This window comes from Protomyctophum bolini (assembly GCF_963924005.1).
Source record: "Protomyctophum bolini genome assembly, chromosome: 1".
Taxonomy (NCBI): Eukaryota; Metazoa; Chordata; class Actinopteri; order Myctophiformes; family Myctophidae; genus Protomyctophum; species Protomyctophum bolini.
The window spans coordinates 24140126-24165942 of record NC_137862.1 but is presented as its reverse complement, the minus strand read 5'-3'; the positions used below and the strand labels follow the sequence as shown (position 1 = coordinate 24165942).

Here is a 25817-nt window from a genome sequence, read left to right as displayed (position 1 = left end):
CTCACATCACACAAGTGTGAGTGACGATGGGTTCCCCTCTTTAGTGAGCTATTTCTCCAATTTTATTTTTCTGGTGAGCTTTTCCTGGCCCGATTGAGGTTATCTAAGGACAGGAGCTGCATGATCTTTGTTTCCTTTGTTTAATGTGAATCACCACACTTGGACAGAATGTATCTCCACAGAGGTTCTCTGACAGGTCACCGTCACACAGGAAGACAGAGGCTATCTCTCTCTCTCTCTCTCTCTCTCTCTCTCGCCCTATATCATCTCCTCTTTCTGTATAGACATCCCCGTTCCTCTGTGTTCATCACTGGCAAATTGGCTAATGACAGGCTGCCATATTATATAGACACAGCAGCAGCTAGAGAAATACACACACACGCACACACACGCACACACACACACACACACACACACACACACACACACACACACACACACACACACACACACACACACACACACACACACACACACACACACACACACACACACACACACACACACACACACACACACACACACACACACACACACACACACACACACACACACACACACACACACACACACACACACACACACACACACACACACACACACACACACACACACACACACACACACACACACACACACACACACACACACACACACACCTTTTTATCATGCTCCCCCCAAAACACTCCCTTCGCTCTGTGTTCCTCATCCTTCTCTTCTCGGAAACAAATTGCTTGTTTTTTCCATTCTAGTTCAGGCTAAATGGAAGCTGTCTTTATGGCAGCAGTGCAGAGACACCAGCAGATATAGGCATCCAATCATCGCACACCACTAATGGAAGTGTCATTTCAAAACAACAGGGAGCAGCACGCAGAGTCGTAATCAGCTATCGGTGCACCTTACTTAAACACTACAGTACACTCTGGCTGTCACATACGGATGAGCTGCTGTCATATCAGTAGGATTATGATGGCCAATAACGCCACAGCACTCACAGTATTATCGTGATATTAACTGAAAATAGCTGAAATATTATTAGTGCCATATATAATTGTTTACCATTTAGAATGATTGGTTTCGCTATATTGTTGAAGGCATTGTGAGTGACTATGTCCTGGCTACTGGGCCGCAGCCCTGGATCATTCTACCCGTAGTCCAGGTCAGGACACTTTAAATGAGTTGCAAAAAAAAGGAAAAGCACTAATGTAATCCAAACCACTCGTTACCATTCCTGCATAAAATGCCAACTGTTTATGTTCCTCTGTGATTGGCTGTTTATGTTCCTCTGTGATTGGCACTTCACTGTGAGCCCAGCTAGCACCCTCAGGCTACAGCAACAAAGTGTGACGGTGATTAGAGGGGTAGGTAATTATGAAAAATGATGTCTAACATTCAAAAGGACAGTGTGCTAAATGTAAAGACTATGGGTTGAGCCCCTGATATTCCACAATGCTATAGCCACTATCCTGATTGCAGCATTAAACCCCTGTTTCTAAATGACCTAATAACCCATTTGCCTTTTTTTTTTTTCTGAATTTAACATTTATTCATTTCACGATCTCTGACTCAATCACACATGAGGAAAATATATCTATTAAAAATATATATTTGAGTCTTAAGCAGTGTATGCACCATCCGCACCATAATTATCAACCGTGTGGACTGTGGATATGTGGTAGATATAGTTAATTAAAAATCACACCTGTGTGAAGTGAGGGGTGATAATATATTAAAGTCTAACTCATGTTGATTAGGTGATGTAATGGTGAAAACAAACGGTGTCAACACAAACATTAAATGCCATTAGAGACAATATGACGTAATAAGGGACAATATGACGTACATTTCCCCTTCATTGTCAATGGCGTTTTTAAAACAAACATTGAACTAAAAACAAACCTGTATAAAAAGATAAATCAATGACTCACATGTAGCGGAGGTGTGGATTCTGAGCAAAGGCTCGAGGCTGTATAACCTTCAGATTACAGTTCATGATGGTTCTGTAATAAAAAGAGGAGAAAAAAAGGATTAGTATCATAAAATGTCACATTTCAATTTCTTTAGTTCATGAGTCTACAGTTGTAAAATATATTAAAGGGCCCAAATATTTTCAGTTGCTTCTGATGTCCTACTTGAAACATGTGTCTAAGTGCTTGAATCCAAACAAGTTGTACAGAATGTAAACAACACACATGGACATATTCACAGTCACCATTGGTCATACACTTCAGTCCGCCATATTTACAATACCGGAAGCATCTTCTCCTCCAAATAGATCGACTGCATAGGCGGCGGGTGCATAAGGCTAGGGAAGGCTTAGCCTTCCCAAAAATTATGCTGGGTATTTTTTTTAAATATATATAATATATGTGCGCAGCATTATAGAAGGCTATTGTGTGTGTGTGTGTGTGTGTGTGTGTGTGTGTGTGTGTGTGTGTGTGTGTGTGTGTGTGTGTGTGTGTGTCGCTGCCCCCTGGTGATCGCTGATCGGATATAGGCTATACACTATACAGCAACTGGCCTAATCAGCATATGATTGACTACTATTGGTATGTCTGTAAACCTCGTCCTTCCAGTCGCTTTGTAGCAAAGAGTAGCGCGCGCTGGTTTGTTTTGGGAAACAGCAAAACGCAAAATGTCTTTTTCAAGGCAAAGATAAAGTAGCCTAATTTAGAAGAAGAAGCTGTGAGTCGGCTGTCAGAACTCAGTGCCCGCACGGTTCACAATTCACACCACTGCAGCAACACTGACACGTTCAGCGGAGTGACTGCTGTCTCTGTGCCGTCTGTGAAGAGCCATGAGCCGCGACTCCCGGAGGGGCAGCAACACCGCCGGGTAATCTACACTGACTGACTCGAGAATTGAGAAAAAGACGTCCAAAAGTCGTTGTCTGTGTATAGGCTAATTCATTGGTAAAAGTATGCTAAATAACTCATTTTTAGACCATCTGGGAAATAAATAAATAAATCCGCGGCCTCGCTCCGCTCGGCCGCGAAAGTCCCTCCCCAACGCAATTCTATAGCCTACCCAAAGGTAAAACGCACCCGCCGCCTATGATCGACTGCCTATAATGGAGGAGATTGAGCAGTATTTTGAAAGCTGCTTTGCCTTACACTTGGACAACCCCATAATCCTCAATCCCCTGACCACCAGCTTGTGGACATGGTCCAAGCTGCCAAATATATCTATAAATGCGCCAAGTCTCTGTACGTATGTGTGTAATCCAGGTAACTCGAGAACCGTTCACACCACTGACTTCAAATTTGACTCGTTCCACACCCCCTGCCAACACCGGGCCCTGTCCAGTACCGGGTGTTGAGTCGGTCGGACCCACGGTTGTCCAGAACCGCCCCAAATAGGCCTCTGCCCGGGCTCTGGACAGGGCGCCTGCCCAGACAGATACAGAACAGACACAGACAGATGGGTGGAACGGGTACTCGGACACGAGTACAACGGGTATTGCATAGGGGGCATAGATCTTCAACTTCCATCGTTACCGACTCGGTGCTCTGCAGCCGGGCATCGGTCTAGTATAAAAAAAACAATGAGCTGACACTTATAGCCTACTGTATATGTATATTATGTATAAAGGCTTGTGCTAATGGTTGACATTTTACTTTAGTAAGGAAAGCTTCCTCTAAACTTTAATCAAAAGCACAGCCAACTATGAATAGGAAAACCTTTCTTCTGTTCGTCAATAACAATGATGTCCGGTCGCCATTATACTGTATTTGCATTTACACATGGGTCATTGCATTGAAACATGTCTTGGATTTGTTTGTGAAACACAACAGAGGAATCAAACGTGCAAGTATTAGTGTCATGCCTGACTGACTGACTGACTGACTGACTGGCTGGCTGGCTGGCTGGCTGGCACGCACGCATGCACGCACACTGTGGCAGGTGGATTTACATATATGCAAGCCAGCTATTATATAACAATATCTATATATTCTTTAATATAGTTGGTGTGACTCTACCATCCACTTGACTTAGTTAGAACGATTTGTAAAACTACACTTTTATAGGTCTGGTTAGTTACAGACTAGTATAGTGCTCAGTGTGAATGGCCCTTTAGAAAGAAAAAGTACACAGTTCTACTCTCCCCCTCTGTAAATAACGCTTTCGAGTGTGTGTGTGTGGGTGTGTGTGTGTGTGTGTGTGTGTGTGTGTGTGTGTGTGTGTGTGTGTGTCTGAGTGTAGGCCTGCCGCCTACATGTGTACATGTGTGGGAGAGGTGTGTTTCTCCCCGTGTGTGTGTTGTGTGTGTCCAATGCTGAGTGTGATCTAGTCACTCATGACAGCAATGACAGAAGTTATTTGGTTTGTAGATTTTGATTATTGTTACAAAACATATACATTAACCACTTTAGCCCTGAATATATTTCTGGCCATTTGAAAATAGCCGAACTACAAGCCTGTAGATCTGCTATTTTCAAAAGATTTTTATACATCAGAAAACATATATGAAATGGGACATTCTGCATAATGTCTACTTTTACTTTTGTTACTTTTGGTGCCAAAACTTTTGTACTTTTACTCAAGTCAATTTTGCATTCCAGACTTTCTACATTGCAGAATTTATACTTTTACGTTAGTCAAGTACAGAATGTGTGCACGAATAGCCAAAATGTGTATAGGGCTCAAGTAATGTTTTGTAATAATAATCAAATATTCAAAGTAACTAGTAACTAAAGTTTTAAAATAATTGTAGTGAAAAGTATTATTTTCCTATAAAATTGGAATACTCCAGTAAAGTACTGGAGTGGCCCTGGTCTTTCCCTAGTGGGTCTGATCGAGGGTAGCTACTGGGACATAAGTCGGGACTTGATCACCCCGGCTGGGTCACCCGAGTGAGGGGTATGATGTTCGCGAGACCCGAAACCCCGATGACCTTGGGGTACATCACTGAGGATACGCCCCAGGTGCATCCATGCAATGTATTTTCGTTATTTCGTTCCAAGTACCTACAGTACAGTAATAAGTAAATGTACTTGGTTACTTTCCACCTCAGCTCAAATGTCATCTCTTGCCTCAACCAAACTATATTTAGTACAGAAGTGAATATAGCATTTAGGGGCAAAAACTGTGGGGATGGGGAAAAAAGAGCGAGAGAATGAAAGAATACGAGAGGTGAGTCTGACTCGCATGAGAAAAACAAAAGTGAGAGACGGATCGTGATTAGAGCAGTGGTGCATGCATCCTAGCCACCTTTCCTAGTCTTGCCTATGTGGAGGAGAACCAGAGGTCAAACTGTCAGAAGAGAGCGAGGAAAGAGAGAGAAACATAAACGGAGAGAGAGAAAGAGAGAGAGACAGACAGAGAGATACGTAACCTATGCTTTTCACCGATTTTGCCCCCTATGGTAGCCCCCCCCCCCCATGATATAGCTTATTGTTTATTTTTTGTGAAATGTCATGATGTCATGATGAATATTAAAGAAGTTGACCTTATTCAAGAAGAGTTAATCTCTCAAGAACAGATTCTGTACTGCGCTACCGAATCTGTCAGCAGGGCCATTACGTGTATACATTGTTGATAGTGCATGGGAATGAAAACACAGGCCCACCACAGTTAGTGGAGGGCTGAGGGCGGGCCAACATCCTGTGTGCACATTCCATTGAGGCCACACTCCCAGAGGCAAATTCAAATGAAACAAACAGCAGAAGGGCGCTGTTCTTTTCTTTTTTGGGCCGATGGGTTCCCAGATTGAAAAAGAGTAGACCTCAAGTTGCCATGTATTGCTGTACTTCATTATATTTTGATGAGAAATATGTTTTATGGCATTTTTGGGTAAAATGTATTGGTTAAAATATACCTGAGTTTAGTGATGGTGTGACAAAAAGGATGCTTAGTGTTCTATAGGGTTAAGAAGCACTGTCTTGTGCTGACAGGAAAGAGAGAGAGACTTTGAGACAGAGACAGGTCAAAGAGGGTAGAGCAGTGGTTCCCAAAGTGGGGTCTGGGGACCCCCAGGGGTACTTGAGGGAGTTCCAGGGGGTACCTAGCTAAATGATAATTTGGAACCAAAGAGCGTACAAATGGAACCAAATGGACCCTAACGTACGCTCTCAGAGTTAGCATTGATTTTACAATATAAATTGGATAGAAATGCCATTAAATGGGGGGTCCGTAAGACTAACTCATGTCAAGTCCTTGAAATTAAACAGGTTGAGAATCACTGCTAGAGTTTATGTGGGTCCCTGGCATATCTTTTCAAATGGGGGTCCGTGGGGCTAATTAAAGTCAAACGGGGGTCCGTGGGGCTAATTAAAGTCAAATGGGGGTCCTTCACATGAAAAAGTTTGGGAACCACTGGGGTAAAGGGAGAGACAGACCTGTAAAAAGTAGACGTGAACGGAAAAGATGGAAAGACAGAAAGTACAGAGAGACAATGGAGAGGAACAGATGAAATAAGAGAGTGGGTCAATGATGTACTGTAATCAGGCCGCTTTTATGTCTTTGTAAAGCACTTTGTAAACTCATTATTATGTGTGAATCATTATTATGAGCAGGAGGTAATACTGGAAGTAGTAGTAGTAGTGATGATGATGGTGGTATAGTGGTGGTGGTCAGTGGTGGAAAGGTACTCACATTTCTGAGGGGTGCTAGGCCCTCCTTTGTTAAGCTATTATTGTATAATTTCGTCTTACACAAACATTAAATTCCCATTGACAATGAATGGAGAATTTACGATAATGTGTCTGAGCAAATCAGCTATTTCCGTCCTACACAAAGATTAAATTCCGTTTGACAATGAATGAAGAATTTACGTCATAGTGTCTGAGCAAATCGACATGTTACGTCATGATGATGTATTGTACGATGACAAGAGCGCCCCTCACTTCACACAGGTGCAATGGAGAAATACTTAAACTAAAAGTACAAAAGTATTGGTATCAAAATGTACTTATAGTACTCATTAATGTATTACAAATGTATAAAAATCTTCTGAAAATAGAATATCTGCAAGCTCACAATGTGTCACAGATTACGAGCTTATAGATTGGCTATTTTCAAATGGCCGAAATGAGTAGGGCTGAAGTGGTTGATGTAATAATGGTGTGGTAAATTGTAATTAAAGGTTTTCAAATAAATGCAGTGGAGTTAAAGTACAAAATGTAGATCTGAGATGTAGTATAGTAGAAGTAAATTGGAAATTGGAATTAAAGTACAAATACTTCAAAATTGTACTTAATGCAGTATTTCAGTATATGTACAATACTTAGTTACTGTACTTTCCACCACTGGAGGTAATACTGGCGGCAGTGGTGGTGGTGGTGGTACAAAAAAGTAGTAATCCCTATGGGTAAATTACTTCTCCGTGTTTTATGCACCATGTTAGAAGCATTGTACAGCCCCAGGGCGCACACAGCAGTTAGGGGTTCAGTGTGTGACTCAGGGACACCTCAACACGATGCATGGAGGGGACGGGAGTCTAAACAGCGACCTGCCATTCTCCCACATGGCCACTGTACCCCGTGTGGTGGTGGTAATAGTAGCAGTAATATGGTAGTCCAGATACTCACAATCTCTGCAGTCCGGTGTACAGCTCCATGTCCACGTCTCTCAAAGTCTGTAGTCCTGTCCAGTTCTCTACATGTCTGCAAAGGGAAGGGACAGACAGACAGACAGGGAGAGAGAGAAAAATATGATTATAAATTAAATGTTCTTATTAATCTGTGGAGAAACAGAGAGTGTGTGTGTGTGTGTGTGTGTGTGTGTGTGTGTGTGTGTGTGTGTGTGTGTGTGTGTGTGTGAGAGTGAGTGAGTGAGTGAGTGAGTGAGAGAGAGAGAGAGAGAGAGAGAGAGAGAGAGAGAGAGAAAAGCAGCATGGTGGGGTGTACATGTGTGTGAGGCTGTGAGCATGTGTGTGCAAACTGTGCATGCGTGCGTGCGTGCCTCCACATGTAAACAAACAAGTGTGTGTGTGTGTGTGTGTACACACTGTAGATTGGACTGTGTGTCCTTCCCCTGCAGATTGGCCAAAACATGTACACACTGCACAGACATTTGAATAGTATATGGTTTACAAAAGTTAATTATATGCATTATACATTATTATGAATACATTTCCATACAAAAGGCTAATTACAGGTCTACAATTATTGCAGAGTCGGATTTGAATTAATGCCCTTCTGGGTGAGATAGAGGTTGCTTCATGTGCCAAAAAGAATGGAAGGATTATATCTTAGGAAGTTTCATGCAATTGCTGCCTTCAGCTCTACTAATGGTGAGAGAAAAGAATAAATAAAACATATAGGTCTGGTGTACTTTAGGTGATCATAATAACACTGGCGAAATTAATTAGCCTAATTTGTTAGACACGGGGTAGCCTCGATACCCAGGCTTTCATTCCGTCAACGCGAAAAATGAAAGCCTGGATTTACGCATGGGCTGCACTGGCCTAAAAGCGGGAGTCAACCCTTCCGCGTAGGCGTCGCTCCAAATGATGTGACGTCAGGGCTTTGAGCGGTGTGCACCCCTCAAAATAACACCGTGAGGAAATCATTACCAGAGGAACTTCAAACGAGGCTATGCGAGGAAAATGAGAGAATGGCTGAAGAACCCACGTGTGCCGACTCTGTGGAAATCACTCCACTCCGTGATAAAAAGCGTGGTATACTCCAGCAACCAGTGGTTTCTGCTTCTGGTCGACACAATAACAGTGCTGCACTGGGGGGGGGGGGGCTGACGGACAGATCGTGAACCAATCAGGGTGAGCAAATCTGAGCCGCGACCCTCCCATCTAGGCCAGAAAGGTCTAGTGTTAGCTCAGGCTAGCCACGGGGGAACTGTCCATGGTCCTGGAACTGCCACTCACTCACTCCCGCTGGGGAAACGTTTTTAGTTTCCTTTTCTTCCCTCATGCCATGGAAGTTGCAACAAGTTACATTAATGCAATGTGATCACTGTGCTGGTTTGTTTTCTTTGTGGATGAGAAATGCATGTACCATTAAATGTTTAAGTTTGAAGTCTACTATTAGCCATAATAACTGCTTTGATTGTTACTGTAGCCTAATTTGACTGTGTTCCATTATCTTATTTATTGGTGTATCATTTTGCATGGTTTTCCAGTCCGTTAGTGTTTATGGGCTATGTGACATATTGTATGAGTTATACAGTTTAGCATATCTAGGAGTGTTTAAAAATAAATGTGAAAAATGTATGGCGCAGGCACTGCTTGGCCCTCTCCTTTACACAAACTCTTCAACGAAATCTCATACGCGACACAGATCTGCCATTTCTGCAGAATGTTCACCTATTATGACATGCACGAATTATTGGGTCCCCGGTCAATGACAGCCATATCATACTGGCAAACATATAGTTGTGTCCCAGTCCCTCTTCCCTTTGGATAAAACATGTAGACTGGACAGCATCAGAATCAGACCAATAATACAGTTACAAAATAAGAGGCAATAGATGCCAGTGTTCTTGTAGTACTGTAGATAGTAGTGGATATTTGCATTTTTTAGGCCCACTCATAAGTCCCGACCAGGTATTAAATGTCATATCCCCAGGTAAACGGAATCCCAACACCACTACGTCACTGGCACTCATGCAGTATACACCCAGAAACAGAAAATGCATCCTTCTTCATCTGTTGGTGACGGATCAGCTTTATAAAATGGCCTACAAACATGGATAGACATAATAGACAGACACAAGACAGGTGTCTTGAATGTGTGAACGCAGCCCAGTAAGGCCACCCCCTCCTAGCGCTGCGGCCATCTTGGAAACTAAAACACAATATAAACAATGGGAGAGAGGTGGGGTCGAGAAAGGCCCTTCAAACCGTAAGTAAATATACTTAAAATGAACAATAGTCCAAAAACCCCCCAAAAAACCAGGTCCAAATTCAGTAAGAAAATGCACCGCAAAGACACATTTTATGTTCTTTTTTGTGCTCCAGTTTCTTTAGTTCAGCACACTGAACTGAACGAATGAATATGAGATCATTCTGCAAGGGTAAATTGCATACTTTAGCTTTAAAAGTAATTCAGCAACAAATTATGTCTATGGAAGTTGCTCAGCCAATTCAGTACATGGAACTGTTATTTCAGCCATGCACAGAGTTGAAACAGAGATGAATATCCTCTCCCTTGGTTGCCTTACTCAACTCAACTCAACTTTATTTATAAAGCACATTTAAAACAACCATAGCTGCCACAAAGTGCTGTACAGTACATAGGTAAAACAGTAAGAAAACGCATAGACTAAAAACACAGAGAACAAAAACAACACACAAAACAAAACACAAAACAAGGGAAGGAGGGTGGGGGAGGCTAGTTCAGGAACAGAGGTCTCATGCTGTGTTAAAAGCCAAAGAATAAAAGTGCGTTTTAAGCGAGGTTTTAAAAATGGCCAGAGAGGGGGCCTGCCTAATTTGCAGGGGAAGGTCGTTCCAGAGCTTGGGGGCAGCGACTGAAAAGGCTCTGTCCCCTCTAAGCTTCCGCTTCGCCCTCGGGACCTCTAGCAGCATCAGGTCAGCTGACCTGAGGGAGCGGGCAGGAGAGTAGGGGTGGAGGAGCTCGGAGAGGTATGGAGGGGCGAGACCACTTAGAGCTTTAAAAGTAAAAAGCAGAACCTTGAACTTAATTCTAAGATTCACTGGCAGCCAGTGGAGAGAGGCGAGGATGGGAGTTATATGCTCTCTCTTACGCGTGCCAGTAAGAAGTCGGGCAGCTGCGTTCTGAATTAATTGGAGCCGAGCAAGGGAGGACTGACTGGCTCCAAGGTAGAGGGCGTTACAGTAATCCAGCCGAGATGTAATAAAGGCATGGATTACTGTCTCAAGGTGCTGAGTGGTTAAAAAGGGTTTTACTTTTGCCAGTTGACGTAAATGAAAAAAGCTAGATTTCACCACTGAGCTAATTTGGCGATCTAGCTTAAAATCGTTGTCCATTTTAAAGCCTAGGTTGGAGACTGTTGGCTTCACAAACTGAGCCAGGGGGCCTAGATCAAGAGGAGGGGGGTTACCAGAACCATTTGGGGCAAACACTACCACCTCAGTTTTCTTCTCATTGAAGCTTAGAAAGCTTAGGGCCATCCAGGCTTTAATGTCGTCCAGGCAAGAGAGAAGAGCTTTAGGGTCAGCGTCTTTCTTCTTTAGGGGAACATAGATCTGACTGTCATCAGCATAGAAATGGAACGAAATGCCATGTTTTCTGAGGATGGACCCTAGCGGCAGGAGATATAGGGAGAAGAGCACTGCGGCTAAAATAGAGCCCTGTGGAACACCATACGACAACGGCGCTGGTGACGATTCAGAGCCAGCAGCGCTGACCGACATGGTTCTGCCTGTCAGGTAGGACCTGAACCACTCCAGCGCCGTTCCACAGATACCCACTAGGTGCTGCAAGCGCCAGAGCAGGACGCTGTGGTCGACTGTGTCGAACGCAGCCGACAGGTCCAGCAGGACCAGAATGACATAGTCGCCTGCATCGTTAGCTATGAGGATGTCGTTAAATACTCTAACTAGTGCAGACTCGGTACTATGCCGGGTTTTAAAGCCAGACTGGAAGACCTCAGGGATCTTATGCTCCTCTAGGAAAGACTGTAGCTGGGCATAGACAACCTTTTCTAGTATCTTAGAGATAAAAGGCAATTTAGATATAGGCCGGAAATGAGCCAACACAGTGGGGTCGAGGCCTGGCTTCTTAAGTAGTGGTTGCACTACAGCATGTTTAAAACATGTGGGAACAAGACCAGAAGAGAGACTGCTATTTATGATTTTCAGGACCGTGTGAGCTACGCTGGGGAAAACCTCTTTAAAGAGGCGAGCCGGGATAATGTCGTGCGGCGAACCTGAGGCCTTTATGTGGCTGACTACATCCTCCAAAACGGACAATGTTACAGGTTCAAACGAGCTGAGCACGGCGGGACATGGGACACAGACAGAGGGGTCAGAGGCAGGAGCAGTGATGAGGGCCCTTGTATTTACCACCTTGTCAATGAAAAAGTGCAGGAAGTCATTACATATGTCAGCTGATTCAAAACAGACAGGCTGAGCGATATTAAGAACAGAGTCAATGGTTTGATAAAGTACACGTGGATTAAGACGGTTAGACTCAATAATATTCGCTAGGTGATCTCTTTTTGCCTCTTTGACAGTGTTCTGGTAGAAGAGCCAGGATTCCTTTAAAATCTGAGAAGAAACCTGCAACTTATCCTTCTTCCATTTACGTTCTGCTTTTCGGCACTCCTGTCTAGCTGCACGGGTTCTGTCATTAAACCAGGGCTCGGGCTTTGCCCTGGGCAGCTTGGATTTCATAGGGGCCACAGAGTCCATTATGGTCCCACACGAAGAGTTAAACCAAGAGCACAGTTCCTCTGTGGGAACAGCCGAGACAGACGGGGCACACAACTGTTCAAAGGCAGCTGAAAAGCGACTAGCAGTGCGGGGGTTAAGAGTCCGACAGAGTCTAGCAGGAGCCCTAGATCTATTCTTCGTACAAGAGAGAGCAACATCAAACAGAACAGGGCAATGATCAGAGAACGTACTATCACAGATCTCTAGGTTACGGATAGGCAGCCCATATGAGATAACGAGATCTAACGTATGCCCACGTTCATGAGTAGGACCCGACACATTCTGCACCATGTTAAACGATTCAATGAGGGTTAGGAAGTCCTTCACCATCGGTTTATCGGGGCAACATACGTGTACATTCAGATCTCCGAGAATCAACACTCGATCATAGTTGGGCAATATTCCAGCCAGGAAATTGGAGAAATCAGTCACAAAATCCTTGTTGTATTTAGGGGGTCGATAAATGAGTGCGCACAAAACAGGCTCAATACGACCCACCTCAAACATAGTCACCTCAAAGCTGGAGAAAGAAGCAGAGCATTGCTTGCATTTAATATCATCCTTATAGATGACCGCTGTTCCCCCACCCTGCCTGCCCGAGGGCCGCGGGGAGTTGAAATAGGAACAGCCGGCCGGCAACAGTTCAACGAGGGCGCTGCACTCACCCGCCGCCATCCACGTCTCTGTCACACAGAGGAGATCCAGGGCGCGGGAGCTGAAGAAATCCCTCAGGATAAAAGTTTTATTTGTCAGCGATCTGGCATTCACCAGGCCAATCCTGACAAGGGCTGGAGCCTTTGATCCGGAGGAGCTAGGATCGCGAGGCAGCGACCGCAGGTTGCGGGGATTCACCCCACGTCTCAAGAGCCGAGGAGCGCAGGGGCGGCAGGGCTGGAATAGCACCTCCAGGCTAGCAACAGGAGCGCGGCAGGTCGCGCTGGGGTCCCGGAGTCGTTGCAGCAGGGTGGAGGGAGACGATAATCCAGGTTTCACGTGAGACAAAGACGAAAAGCATACCCGGGCCTTCAGCTTCACCAGTTTGCCACTCCGTTTGCCACGGCGGCGGAGCCGTTTCCTCCTCGGCGGCGGGGGCGCGACCGAGAGCAGATGAGTCGGGATTCCTGTTAGGAGCGGCGGCGCGGTTTTTTGTTCATTGTGGTAAAATGAACCAATAATCCTGGCATTTTGTCGGATATCCAGGAGGGATTGGCGATCATACACCAGCAGAGACTTAATCTGAACAGTGCCAAGGCTTAGATACAGCAGAAACACAAACCAAAACGAGAGCAGGAGACGAGCAGCCAAACACACTGGCGCCATCACTTCCGCCTTGCTGTCACTTTTTGCTGTCCTCTGACCGAGGACAGCAAAGACCTCCTAAGCCTTAGGCTTAGGAGGTCTTTGTGTGCTACACTTTTAAAACAGTGTAGGCTGAACAATCCCATTTATGTGAAATTTGCATATACACAACCATATCAGACGTTAAGTGAATATATTTTCACCTGCCCAATTTGGCATGCTCTCCTCTCACTGCACAAGGTTAGTGAAGAGCATAGCAAGCCAATTTGGTAATTCGAGCACTCTTTAAGCAGCATAAACCCATAGCCAATCTGGGCCTTTAAAAGGATTAAAAGGATCCCTGCGGCTAATACGCTGTATATGCTGTAATTCATTATAAATGCACTCTATAACTAAAATTCAAAATTAAGAACACCTTAAGTAGAGCACTCGGGTGGCACAGTGGTAAAGTCCCTGCACACCACCACCACGGAGGTTGTGAGTTTGAATTCACCGTGGTCCATCTGGCTTTGTGTGAACTCAACTGCCCCGTGTTCAGGGGAGGGAAGCTGCACGGGGAGGGTGATACTGGTCATTACACGTATACTCCTACGGACTGGTGTGGCATCTGTCAGGCATCTGTCCTTCCAATGGATGTCTATCCATCCATCCATCCATCCACCTTCAACTGCTTATCCGTAGTCGGGTCGCAGGGCAACTCCACCAGAGTGCTCCAGACTTCCCTCTCCAGAGCAATATTAGTGACATCCTCCAGGGGGATTCCGAGACGTTCCAAGGCCAGTGAGTCGATGTGTTTCCTCCAACTGCCCCGGGGTCTCCTCCCAGTGGGATGTGCGTCGAGGACCTCCCTAGGGAGACGCCCGAGAGGCATCCTAACCAGATGCCTGAACCACCTAAGCTGGCTCCTTTCCAGGCGAAGGAGGAGCGGTTCTACTCCGAGTCTCTCTTGTGTGACTGAACTTCTCACACTATCTCTAAGGGAGATGCCAGCCAATGGATAGTGAGCTTCAAAAAGAAAAACAAACAAAAACTTGTTTTTTTTGGGGGGGAGCAGGTCTTTAATTGCCACTCCAGCTGCCAAATCGTGAATCAGAAGAGAAACGTTCCCTTCTCTCTCACACATTCACACATCTATTTCTAAATATTTCGGAAGGGGAAACTCTAAACAGAACAGAGATAAAGATCTTCCCAGCCGTTTCACAGTAATCTTCTCTGATTCTGCCTGTTGTTTCTAAAGTATCTGTCTCCTATGATGATTTTTTACAACGTCATAGAGATGATCTACAGCCAGTCTCAGCACAGCCTTAATGGGATTGTGTTTAATAAAACAGATCTGTCTCTGCTGAACTGCCAGAACATGCCACATCCATGGTCTCGCTCTGCTTCATATAGGCAGAGCAGTGCTCTGTAAACTAAATAACTACATTTATTATTTTGCATTTAATTCATCTCAAACTCTCTGCATCATGTTTCTTTAAATACTTAAACCCTATATACTGGAGTCACCCGGGTGCCAGTAGCCCACCCCCTCCATTTTACATAAATGTCTTCATCAAGAATATCCGATCTACCAGTTTGTCGCACTGCACTGAATTGATTGCAGACATCCAAAATAATACAATGTGGTTACCACCGTGTTAGCACTTTTGGTTCTCAAGTGATAAGTCAAGCTTGGACACATTTCAGTGATATTTAATTCCTTTTCATAGAGCTTGCATGCAACCTTGATTTTGTTCAAAAAGGTTTTAAATGGAAATCATCCATTAAGCAGTCCAGTTTCCAGCAGTAGCCATGCCTTTCTTATAGGCTACTCAAAAAGGGTGCATAGCGAACCCAAAGGAATCCGATTAATAAAAAAGGGATTTGTACGAATAATTCATTTAATCACACACATGAACACCATTTGTACTGGGCAGCTCACAGCTGTGTGCATGCCTGTAACTGGATTACCGGTAGTTAGTATGAAGACTCTATGAAGACTAATATGTGCAGTTAAATCAGTACAGATCAATAACCATTACAAATAAGAGGAGGAGCTTAAATGTCTTAAAACATAATAAGAGGGGCGCTCTTATCATCATACATCATCACATTCCGGCCAATCACAATTGGCGTCCTCACTTTTCTGTCATTCCGGCCAATCACAATTGGTGCCTTCAATTTTCTGCCCTCACTTTTAATGTATTCAGTCAATCAAATCATCACTAAAATTCACACAAACAGACAAAGCTGGGCATAGGAGGGGCTAGCGCCCCTCAAAAACACTTAAGCACAGCGTGTAAGGTAAAACATGCTGCTTCTTTTCCACAACAAGTGTTGACGGCTATTTTAAATGAGACGTGTAGTACAAAAAAGGCAACAAGAGCTGTTCCATTATGGAAGACTGTGGGGAAGCTGTTGTTCTGTTTTTCCTCTGTGCATTGTCATTACACTGCGTGAGTGTGCATGCGTGTGTGTACAGAATGTATCTGCTAGGCCGGAACAACCAACTACGTTCATGGCTTCACAGCTTACAAATGAGCATCAAGTATTACTGATCTTTCAGGCTTCTCTCACCACTCAGAAAAAATAAATAAATAAATAAACTCATGTGAAGTGAGGGGCACTCTTATCATCATGCATCATCTCACATTCTGTGCTCAGCCAATCAAATCATCACATTCCGTGGTACACACAAACACACAAAGATGGGCATAGAAGGGGCTATGCCCTTAAAAAGTGTGTCGCATAAGTACATGCACGCAGGAACGCAGGCTAGGCAGGCAGGCAGGCAGGCACGCACGCACGCACGAACGCACGCACACCTAATGCATGTGACTGAAATTAAAGAAGACTAGACTGGTGCCTGGCTGTAGAGCACTGAGTCTGTAACGATGGAAGTTGGAGATCCATGCCCAATGCTGGACATCTGTGGGTCTAACCAACTCGACACCGGGCACTGCACTCCCTGTGGGGGTGTGGAACGCATGGCTGACAGGGTGGACTTGTGGTTAGAGACACTGCACTGAACTGTAATAGGGTAAACTCTGGCAGTGGCCAATGTATCCATTATCAGCCAATATATCTTGTCAAAATGTATTTGAGCAAGGCGCAGTCACACATGTAATTGAACCCCTATCCCAGGAAGAAGTGCTATTCTTTACTGATTGAGCTACACAGGGAAAGGGATGCCCCATACATTTAGATGCTGTGACCAGGGCATTCAACCTTGTCGTCGTCCCCCCCCCCATACACTGTATATGGTTCACCATAATATGTCATATTATGACAGTGTTGTGTAAAAGTTGTGAAAATACTGCATACAGTACATGTTCACAATATTGTGCTTGTAGATTTGCTATTTTCGCTTTAAGATTTGAATGTTTTTTCCCCCCATAAAACATAATAATTTTGGACAAGGTTTCACCCGACAATATGTGCAGTAGGCCAGGTCTTTATGCCACACTGCAGTCAGATGATTCAGTGTCTGTATCGACAGATAAAACATTAGAACAGAGTGGTCTCAATTGCACACTTACAGGGGAAAATATGAAAAGCCCTGGCAAACCGTGACAATTTGACTCAATTACAACAGCAGGCATTGACATCAAAGTACATCGATATTAAAACAATATTCTTACCATTGCTGAAATTATGGAATCAACAGTTAAGATAAGCTCATGTACTACCGTGAGTGACTAATTCCCAGTAGATGGAGGGAACAGAAACCTCAACAAAGGCAGACACTGAGTCAGATCGATACAAACAGAAATGAAATATGGTGTGAATGAAATTTCCATTGATTTGGTGATAGTCATCAGAGGGTTTTCACAGCCAGTATGGCCTCCAGGGGCAGTTGATGGGTTCATTGACTCCATTGACTCAACTTGGTTGATGAACTAACTCATCAGAATTTACTGAGTTTCTGAAGATCTCTGTTGTACTTTTACTGTATAAAGACGAGGAGGATGAATGTGTTGAAAGTGAGGGGGAAAAATGCACCTTAATTATGACTTGATTTACATAGCTTCTAAAAGTGGAATGCAAGCATGATCAAGGTCCTGCACGGAGTTACTGCAGGCTAACATGTCATTGCCCAATAAAAAACAAACATTATTAATCCTCCGAGTGGCGAAACTGTGCGATAGAAAACTAATCTTCACATTATTCATACAGCTGAAGTTATTTGATACACAGACTTTGTGTTTTACCAGCAGCCTCAGAAAATGGGAATGTACCGTCCACTGTAAAGTTTTGCTGAATAAATATTTATCCATTTCTATTCAATTCATATTGCCAAAATCACAACAGTGTCTCATGACATTCTAAATATAAAGCAGTGATATGGCATTGCCCCCTACCCTGAGCAAGCATTTGTGCAACAGTGGCCAGGAAAAACTCCCCTTTACTGGAGAGAAACATTGGGCAGAACCTGACTCTACGATGGGTGGCCAACTGGCCATCTGCCATGACCATGTTGGAGGGGAGAGAAAGAGAAACAGTAACAACTATAATGGCAACAATAATAGCCATATTAGGATATGAAATATTAACACTTCGCAGACATATCCCAGTGAACCCTTCATCTACAGTACATTTGATTTAGATTGTTTATTTGCACAATGGGCATCCCTTCTGCTACAGGTCTTGTCCAAGTTGTCCTATTCTTCTACTAGTGCTTCCCCTTTATCTGATCCTCTGTGATCACAGGAACATTTCCAGTGGTTTTGACTGTGTGCCCATTTCACGTTAGTTGCTTGTAATATGTTTGTGTAAAGCATGTTCACTTACACTGGTATTTCTCTCTAGATACGAAAGTCAAATAGATTCCTAAAATGGTAATTGTATAACAGCAGCAGATATAGGGCAATGTGAATTAACAGAGAAGTCAACAAATACATTATTCATACCCTGAAGAAGGCATCCTGTTTGCCGAAACGTCGGTTCAATAAAAGTTTCTTGCATCGTGACTACGAGCTGTGCTGCCTCTTTCCCTTTTTTAAAGTTTTATCTCCTGCGGTCAGCATCTACTTGTGTGCGCTCATACCTCTTTGTTTGTTCTGGAACAAATACATAACTAAATACATTAACTAATGGAGAGGAAGTCAAAGATAGTGGGAAAGTGGGAAATTTGTGGGAAAGTGGGAAATTTGGTATAGTCTTTTTTTATTGGCCTAGAATATTGTCTACATTCATGAATCCACTTGCTGACCGGCTGTTAGTATTGGGCAATGTTTTTTCATTAACATCCTATGGCAGGCAAAAATGTCAACCTTTCCTTTTGCTAGCATGTAACATGTCAAACTAGGGTTTTTTCATGTTTCTGAATGCATTCAAAGCATTAGTTTTGCACAAAATACACTCCTTGGGCTAAAAACAGCCATTGCCACTTGGTCACAATTGGTCACAAGAAACCCCTATAAAAAGAATTGCCCAATACTAACAGCCAGTCAGCAAGTGGATTCATTCATTTTTATACTGTATATAGACAATATTTTAGGCTATATACCAAATTTCCCACCTGTCCACCTCGACTGCCGAACTATATTGATCTAAAACAGATTGTTGCGGATCGCTGAATTCTATTAGAATACATGAGGAACTAATAGGCTACATCAGTATCCGTTTACAACATCAGCACTTTGTGCACACTCATTTACCAACACGGAGGCAAATTCTAATCTATACCCTTCCTTTTTGTTAGTTTAACCACACTGCCATTGCTAATTAGGGCATCCGCCAGGTCAAGTACCGTAGGTTACTGTGGGACAGCAATGTTGATGGAATATGAAGAATCAGACCGATCCATCTTTATTGTCTCCACCAGGCCGAAGGCATGGGGAGAGAGTATGTTTTGCACTCCGTCCGTCTGTCCGCGTGTCCGCTAATCTCTGGCACCGTTAACCCGGTCGATGTCAAATTTTGCACACACACTCCCTGGATGCCAAATTCCCCTGCCCCAAATTTTCTGACCTGCCCTGGTGGAGACATGTGCCCCGAAGGGCACTTTTTCTAGTTAATCATTTTATCACACAATTTGTCACCCAGTGTCAATTGTCTAATTTAATCCTGGGCGCTACACTCCCTCTGCCAACCTGGGGGGACAGATCCATTTTGACTATGGAGATAATAAAATGTGCTTGGCCTCCTGTTTCTGCTATAATAGGTCAATGTTCCTCAATGTGGATGTCACATATGTGTGCAAAGTTTCACCTCAAACGCAAAGGCCATTCCACACTTGCTACTAGGACCCACCAGTAGGCTTACACTAGGACCACAGTCACCACACAGTAGCAGAATAGATGTAAAATAGAATGGCAGGTTTATAAAACACCCAGTCTATACTGGCCCAGCATGTCTGCTTATCAGTTTTCAGCAGAAGACTTTAATGATCCCTAATTTATCTTGTAGTGGCCTTCTTTTTATATACTAAAATTCTGTCTGCCTCAGTGAAGCACTTAACCACATGAACCCTTAGCATCTCTTTTCTGGGGCGAACATTCCGTGAAGATAGCAGATATATGAGAGCTATACCAAAGGTGTCACCAGAAAGACTAATAAAATAAATGTTACACAGAATGACTTTAACCCTCAGTTTAACCCTAGCTGCCAACAGTAGACACTAGACAGTAGGGGTGTAACGATACATTTTAACAGCGATACGATACATGGATGATATTGGTTCATTATGGCGATACGGTACGATACGATTCAATGATTTGAAATCGATACAGTAACTATTTAACAAATACATTAAATACGTGTGAAACTTGTGGATAGTGCATGTCTTTAACAAGGGAAAAATGTATTATTATGGATATGAATAAGTAAACTCAGTGATTCTCTGGCAAATAGATGGACATTGTATTTGAACACATATGGACAAACCCACGCCTTGACATGTTTTTTCTTCTTAAAATTGCTAAATAAGTACTTAGTTTTGATTCAATTGATTATTTCCATTGCAAAACGATACGATACAAATTGAAACGATACGATATTTGCTGTTTACATATCGATATGCTTTTTAAATTAAAATCGATATTTCTATATATTTACACCCCTACTAGACAGCTGTTGTTGTCACTGTGGTTGAAACACGATTTTAGCCGAGTTTGTAATGTGTTTTTAGTAGCACACACAGTAAAAGCCTAGGTGTTTAATTTAACCATTTGTAACTCTGAGCGTAATAAAAATGTAACCACATTTTATTTTTGTACACACTCAGAATTAAATGAGTCAGGATTTTACTGTGCAGAATCAATTCAGCCCAAAGAATCATACTGTAGCTCTGAGGACACTTGGTGGCAGAATGCCTGACTAATTACAGTCATTTTCAGTTTTAGGCTGGGAGCGCTTACTGTTGTTCAGTCATGTAGCAAAGTGTTGATCCATTTGCGAGCTTGCCTCGCTGCATCTGAAATGCTTAGCTCCTCAACCCATGAGGTTGAGCTCCCTGTTCTCTGCTCTCAGCTGGTTGAGCCTATAGCTGCAGACGGCAGATATGCACCCAACACAAGCCTCCTTAAAAACCGGGATTAAGACTTATTTCAAAGCCTTTGACCCAGTTTAACCTTGTTTGCTTATGTGTCAGCATCATTTTATGTCTGTCGATCTGTGTGTGTGTGTGTGTGTGTGTGTGTGTGTGTGTGTGTGTGTGTGTGTGTGTGCGTGCGCATGCTGGTGTGCATAGACATGTGTTGTAGTTGGCGGTACAGCTGAAGATGTACAGTATATATAGCACAATTTATACATAGTGACATTTAACTGCTTCACAGGAAATGTATAGATACATACATGCATCAAGCATTTTGTTAGAAATAGCATACGGACGGCTACTTTTTGTTTTTAACGTTTTGTGCCCAAGTCACCAATGGTAAAGTAAAAATGACATGGCACTCCTGCATTCATAGCGAAAAGGGGTTAGCCTAGTCATATGGTGACGTCCCAGGCACTGGAAGTACCATTCTCAAACCGAAGACAAAAGGGTGACCTAAAGAAAGTTTGAGTTACGTCCTGACTGGGACAGAATCGTAACTCATATACCCCTTGGGCCCATTTCAGCCCCCCTTACAGTCAAATGACGAATATGTTGGATTCAAACCAGTAGTTGACCTCCAAGTTACAAACCATGTTTCTCGAATACCTTGTTTTATGAGTCTTCTGAGCCACCTGCATGTTGTCAATTCAAAGTCCCAGTGGTTACAAAAGCTTGTTGTATACGGTCCAGCTATACACAAAAAGCCTAAAGCGTATTCCATCATTTACAAAAAAGATGCTCAGTTGCAAAAAATACCTCATGTCTATATAATTGTAGGATATAAAGGAATATTCAACTATATGTGTGCATGTGTGTGTGTGTGTAAGAGAGAGGGAGAGTGTACAGTATGCAAGTATATAAACTTGAGTAATGAGGTATGCGTGCATGTGTGCAACTGTGCATACACGTGTGCGAGAGAGAGAGAGAGACAGAGCGATCAAAGCAAAGCAAGCCCAGGATTATTAACTGCTGCCGGCCATGACTAGTTTGCATTTCATGTACAATAATATTCATAGTATGTGTTTATTGAATATGTCAAAGCCAAAAACAATGAAAATCAAATCTAAATATTTAGACATTAACGAGAAGTAAACTTCACAGGCATGAAATCAAGTTTTTTCATCTCTGTTAATCAGAGCAGCTACTAAACAGGGCTCTGGTGTGCAAACTTTCAATAACATCACAAAAACCAAAACACGGACAGATTAATAACACTTCCTCGCTGATGTCAGCGCTTTGTTGTGCATTCTTTCCCCTCACGTCAACTCCGTTTTACAACCCCAGGGCCATACTGCAGAGCGCACACTAAAGTTTAATCAAATAAGTGATCGCAGCGCTCTGGACGGCGGCCAGAAGCGACATACCGTATACAGCAGGCAAAATCTAGAAACCCTTTTAACACAAAGACACAGTGTGTTTAAAAGTATCTCCCCATCTGGTGATTATAATTAGCACTGAGCCCATATCCATCGCATACCCTCCAAACACGCATTCCCTTGCCAAATACTGCAAAGGGGTCACTAGATACAATGCCAAAGCAATCACATCACCATGATCTACCACTATCATCCACTACAATTGTTATATTACAGTATGTACGGTGTAATATAGTTCATTCTTTTACAGTATAGCAGTATAAATTATAGAATTCTATTGTACAGTATAGCATGTGGTAGGGGGTTCGGTCATGGTCCACAAGAACTGCATATTTGGAAGTTTGAAATTACAATTTCTAGATTTTCCGAATTCATTTATGTCTATGGTCAAAGAATTAATCACCCCTAAACCCGCCACGCCTTCGCTCCTCCAACACCCATCTTCTCCCCGTCCCCCACACCAACCTCCGCACCATGGGCGACCGGGGCCTTCTGCCACACAGCCCTTCGCCTGTGGAACTCTCACCTGAGAGCACTACAGTCTGACTCTTTTTAAGAATGGACTTAAGACCCACCTTTTTAAGAAAGCTTTTCCCTAAAACTTGTTTTTACTTTGAGATTCGCAAATTCGCAAATAAAATGCACTATTATTGTGTTCACGTCTGATTGTAATTTTATGTTCTCCATGTAAGCTTCTGTCTGATTATTTGTGTGAGTGTGCACTTTCGAGCACACCGAATTTTAATGCAGTTATTGAGTGAGTAACCAACCATTATTATTATGTAAATTCTGGATGGAATTTAGGCTTGAATGAAGTGAAAGTAAACCACCAGAAATTCTGGATCTATGCATATTCAAAGATGCTAACATCACATAACTTGTGCCTCACCCCCTCAAAGCAAAGTGTTTTCATGTTTCAGCAAGTGTCTTTTTGTTGCATACTGGACCATGATAGGTTTGTGGGATTGGTTACGTCAATAGCCATCACAGATTGTGAGGAAGCAGAGAAGCTCCCATCTCCAGTGTTACAGTGTGAAAAGGGTGCTTTGGAGTTCTGCACATTATAATCGGTGTCAAATTCATGCCTCCATCATCAAGAGTTAATTGTAAAATATTTAAAAAAAATGTGGAGGGTGACTTTAATAAATCTCCCCTTTATCTGAGTTCCTCTCAGACAGTGTAAGGCAATTTCTGGCTTAAGAGCAGACAGGCGGCAGAATTATGGATTAATGCACGTACTTCATGGAGTTAAGTCTCACCCAGTTCCAGGATATGATAAATCTGTGGGTCTCTCTCTCTCTAGACTAGGACCAAAGCAATATTAAAGAGCTGATCATAGAGAGAAATATGAAAAGAGAAAGATCTCCTGTGTCCCCACACTGCTCACAGTAGCCTACTAATGAACCACCTGCTGCACTCTTCACGTGACTGATTTGAAGCCAATGTCCATCCTCTTTTTCTTTCCTTTTCCATGACTAAACCGGAGAGAGAGGAGGGGGGAGAGGAGATGCGAAGGAGAGGTAAGATATTTGGGAGAGGGAGATCAGGGGGAGAGGAGTTGAGTGGTAGTACTGAAGAGACTGAAAAGACTGAAATGCTCTGAAACGCTTTGAGAACAGAATTGCTTTCTGACATACGTAAGCCATCACAGTGGATCATAAACACAACCTTTCCGATGCTTTCCATTGCGGTCCTCAAAAACATGTTAAAACACAAACACAAAACATAGTTACATAACTATACAGACAAATATCAATACACTCTCTAAAAGTGTGCAATCAATGCAAGTTCTTACCCTGTAAGCAGTGGCGTGCACAGACATTTAGAGGGGCAGGTGCTCAAGTGAAAAAAGGGCACCTTGTGCACAGGGCTCCAGCGTGCAACCTATTAGGTCGCATATGCGACTTAATTTAATTTGAACGAGGTCGCACCGGTCCTACTTATTGCTTTCACTCCCAGCCTCAACCATGAAGCACGGGCATTAGCGCGATAATAAAATATTACTTTATTCTCGCTCATTCCGCGCCTCCTCTCTCTCTTTCTCGCTCCCTCTCTCTCTCTGCCTGTCTGTCTGCACCGGTCTGCACACGACACGCGTGAGTTCAACAGCTTCAGTTCATTTCAGCATCGGCTGTACATAAGTTTCCCTGGAGCGCACACTTAGCACACATTTTACAACTATGATGATGCATGCTGTGCATTGCTGTCGCTGAATCCACGGAGACAGCAGACACAACATATGGGGGACTGCGCCTCGTCCCCGACCCCAAACACGGTAAACTTGTTGTTGAAAAATAGCTTCCAATAGCTTGTTATTTTGCGTCGAGTAGCGCTGTGTGCAGGCCATAGACTGTATGCAGGCCAGGCTACATACATGATCGCCTCATACTGTATGTATAGCATAGTAGTATAGATGTATAGTTTATATGTATAGTTTCATTATATAGATATTCCACTGTTACTTTCTTAGCTTACGCATGTTTCATGATAAATGCTTTTATGTGATGTATTCCCATGCTTTTGTTCTTGCTTAATGTAAATCGCTCTGGATTAAGAGCGTCTGCTAAATTGTAAATTGTGTTGCATGCTGAAAATAGCAGATTTACAAGCTCACAACGCGTCACATCCACCACACGTTGTGAGCTTGTAGATCAGCACATGGAAATATGCAGGCTGAGACGTTTAGAAACTTTAACCTTCACAATAATAGCACATCAGCTTTCATGTTCATTCCATATAAAGAAAAGACAGGAGGAAAGTGGGCAAGGATTATGAATTCGGTGGCATTTCACATTGCAAAAGGGTGCAGGAAGAGTGGGCACGTGGGCACCTCAGTGTTAAATATCCTTATTGGCCATTAGGTTGAACATGCCCATGCAGAAGGTAAGGGGTGTGTCTCATTTCTGTTTCATATACAGTAGCCAAATGATAATAATATGGAAAAATGCACTATAGGTTAATTCATTATAATAATTTCCTATAGAATGTGTGTGAGTGAGAAATATAACATGTTATGTGCTTAATTTAAGGCATTTATGCTTCAGCCAAGAAAACCTTTGCTAGCCTATTAATACAGCGCTGCGGCGCTATACAAAAAAAAAGTTGGTGCTACCTAATTTGTGGTGGCGCTACCAACTGAAAAGGTAGGTGACACCAGTGCTACCTGTGAAAAGGTTAGTCTGGAGCCCTGCTTGTGCAGCACGTGGAACCGGCCGGTTGCCTTAATAGTGTGAGATTTATTTATTTATTATTATTTGGGGCATAAATAATATATTAGAAGCTTTTTTATCAAGAATTGATCAATGTC

The 25817-nt window shown here is 43.1% G+C and overlaps 1 protein-coding gene across 1 annotated transcript in view; it reads right to left on the bottom strand.

The window, feature by feature from the left end:
• Nucleotides 1-25817, bottom strand: part of LOC308319753 (NT-3 growth factor receptor-like) — a gene marked incomplete at its 5' end in the record, with an annotated part of 201336 nt that overhangs the window by 158156 nt on the left and 17363 nt on the right. Inside the window, 2 exons of the mRNA XM_080769935.1 lie at nt 1929-2000; nt 7530-7604. Coding sequence (XP_080626061.1) covers nt 1929-2000; nt 7530-7604 — 147 coding nt within the window. The remainder of the gene's footprint in view (nt 1-1928; nt 2001-7529; nt 7605-25817) is intronic.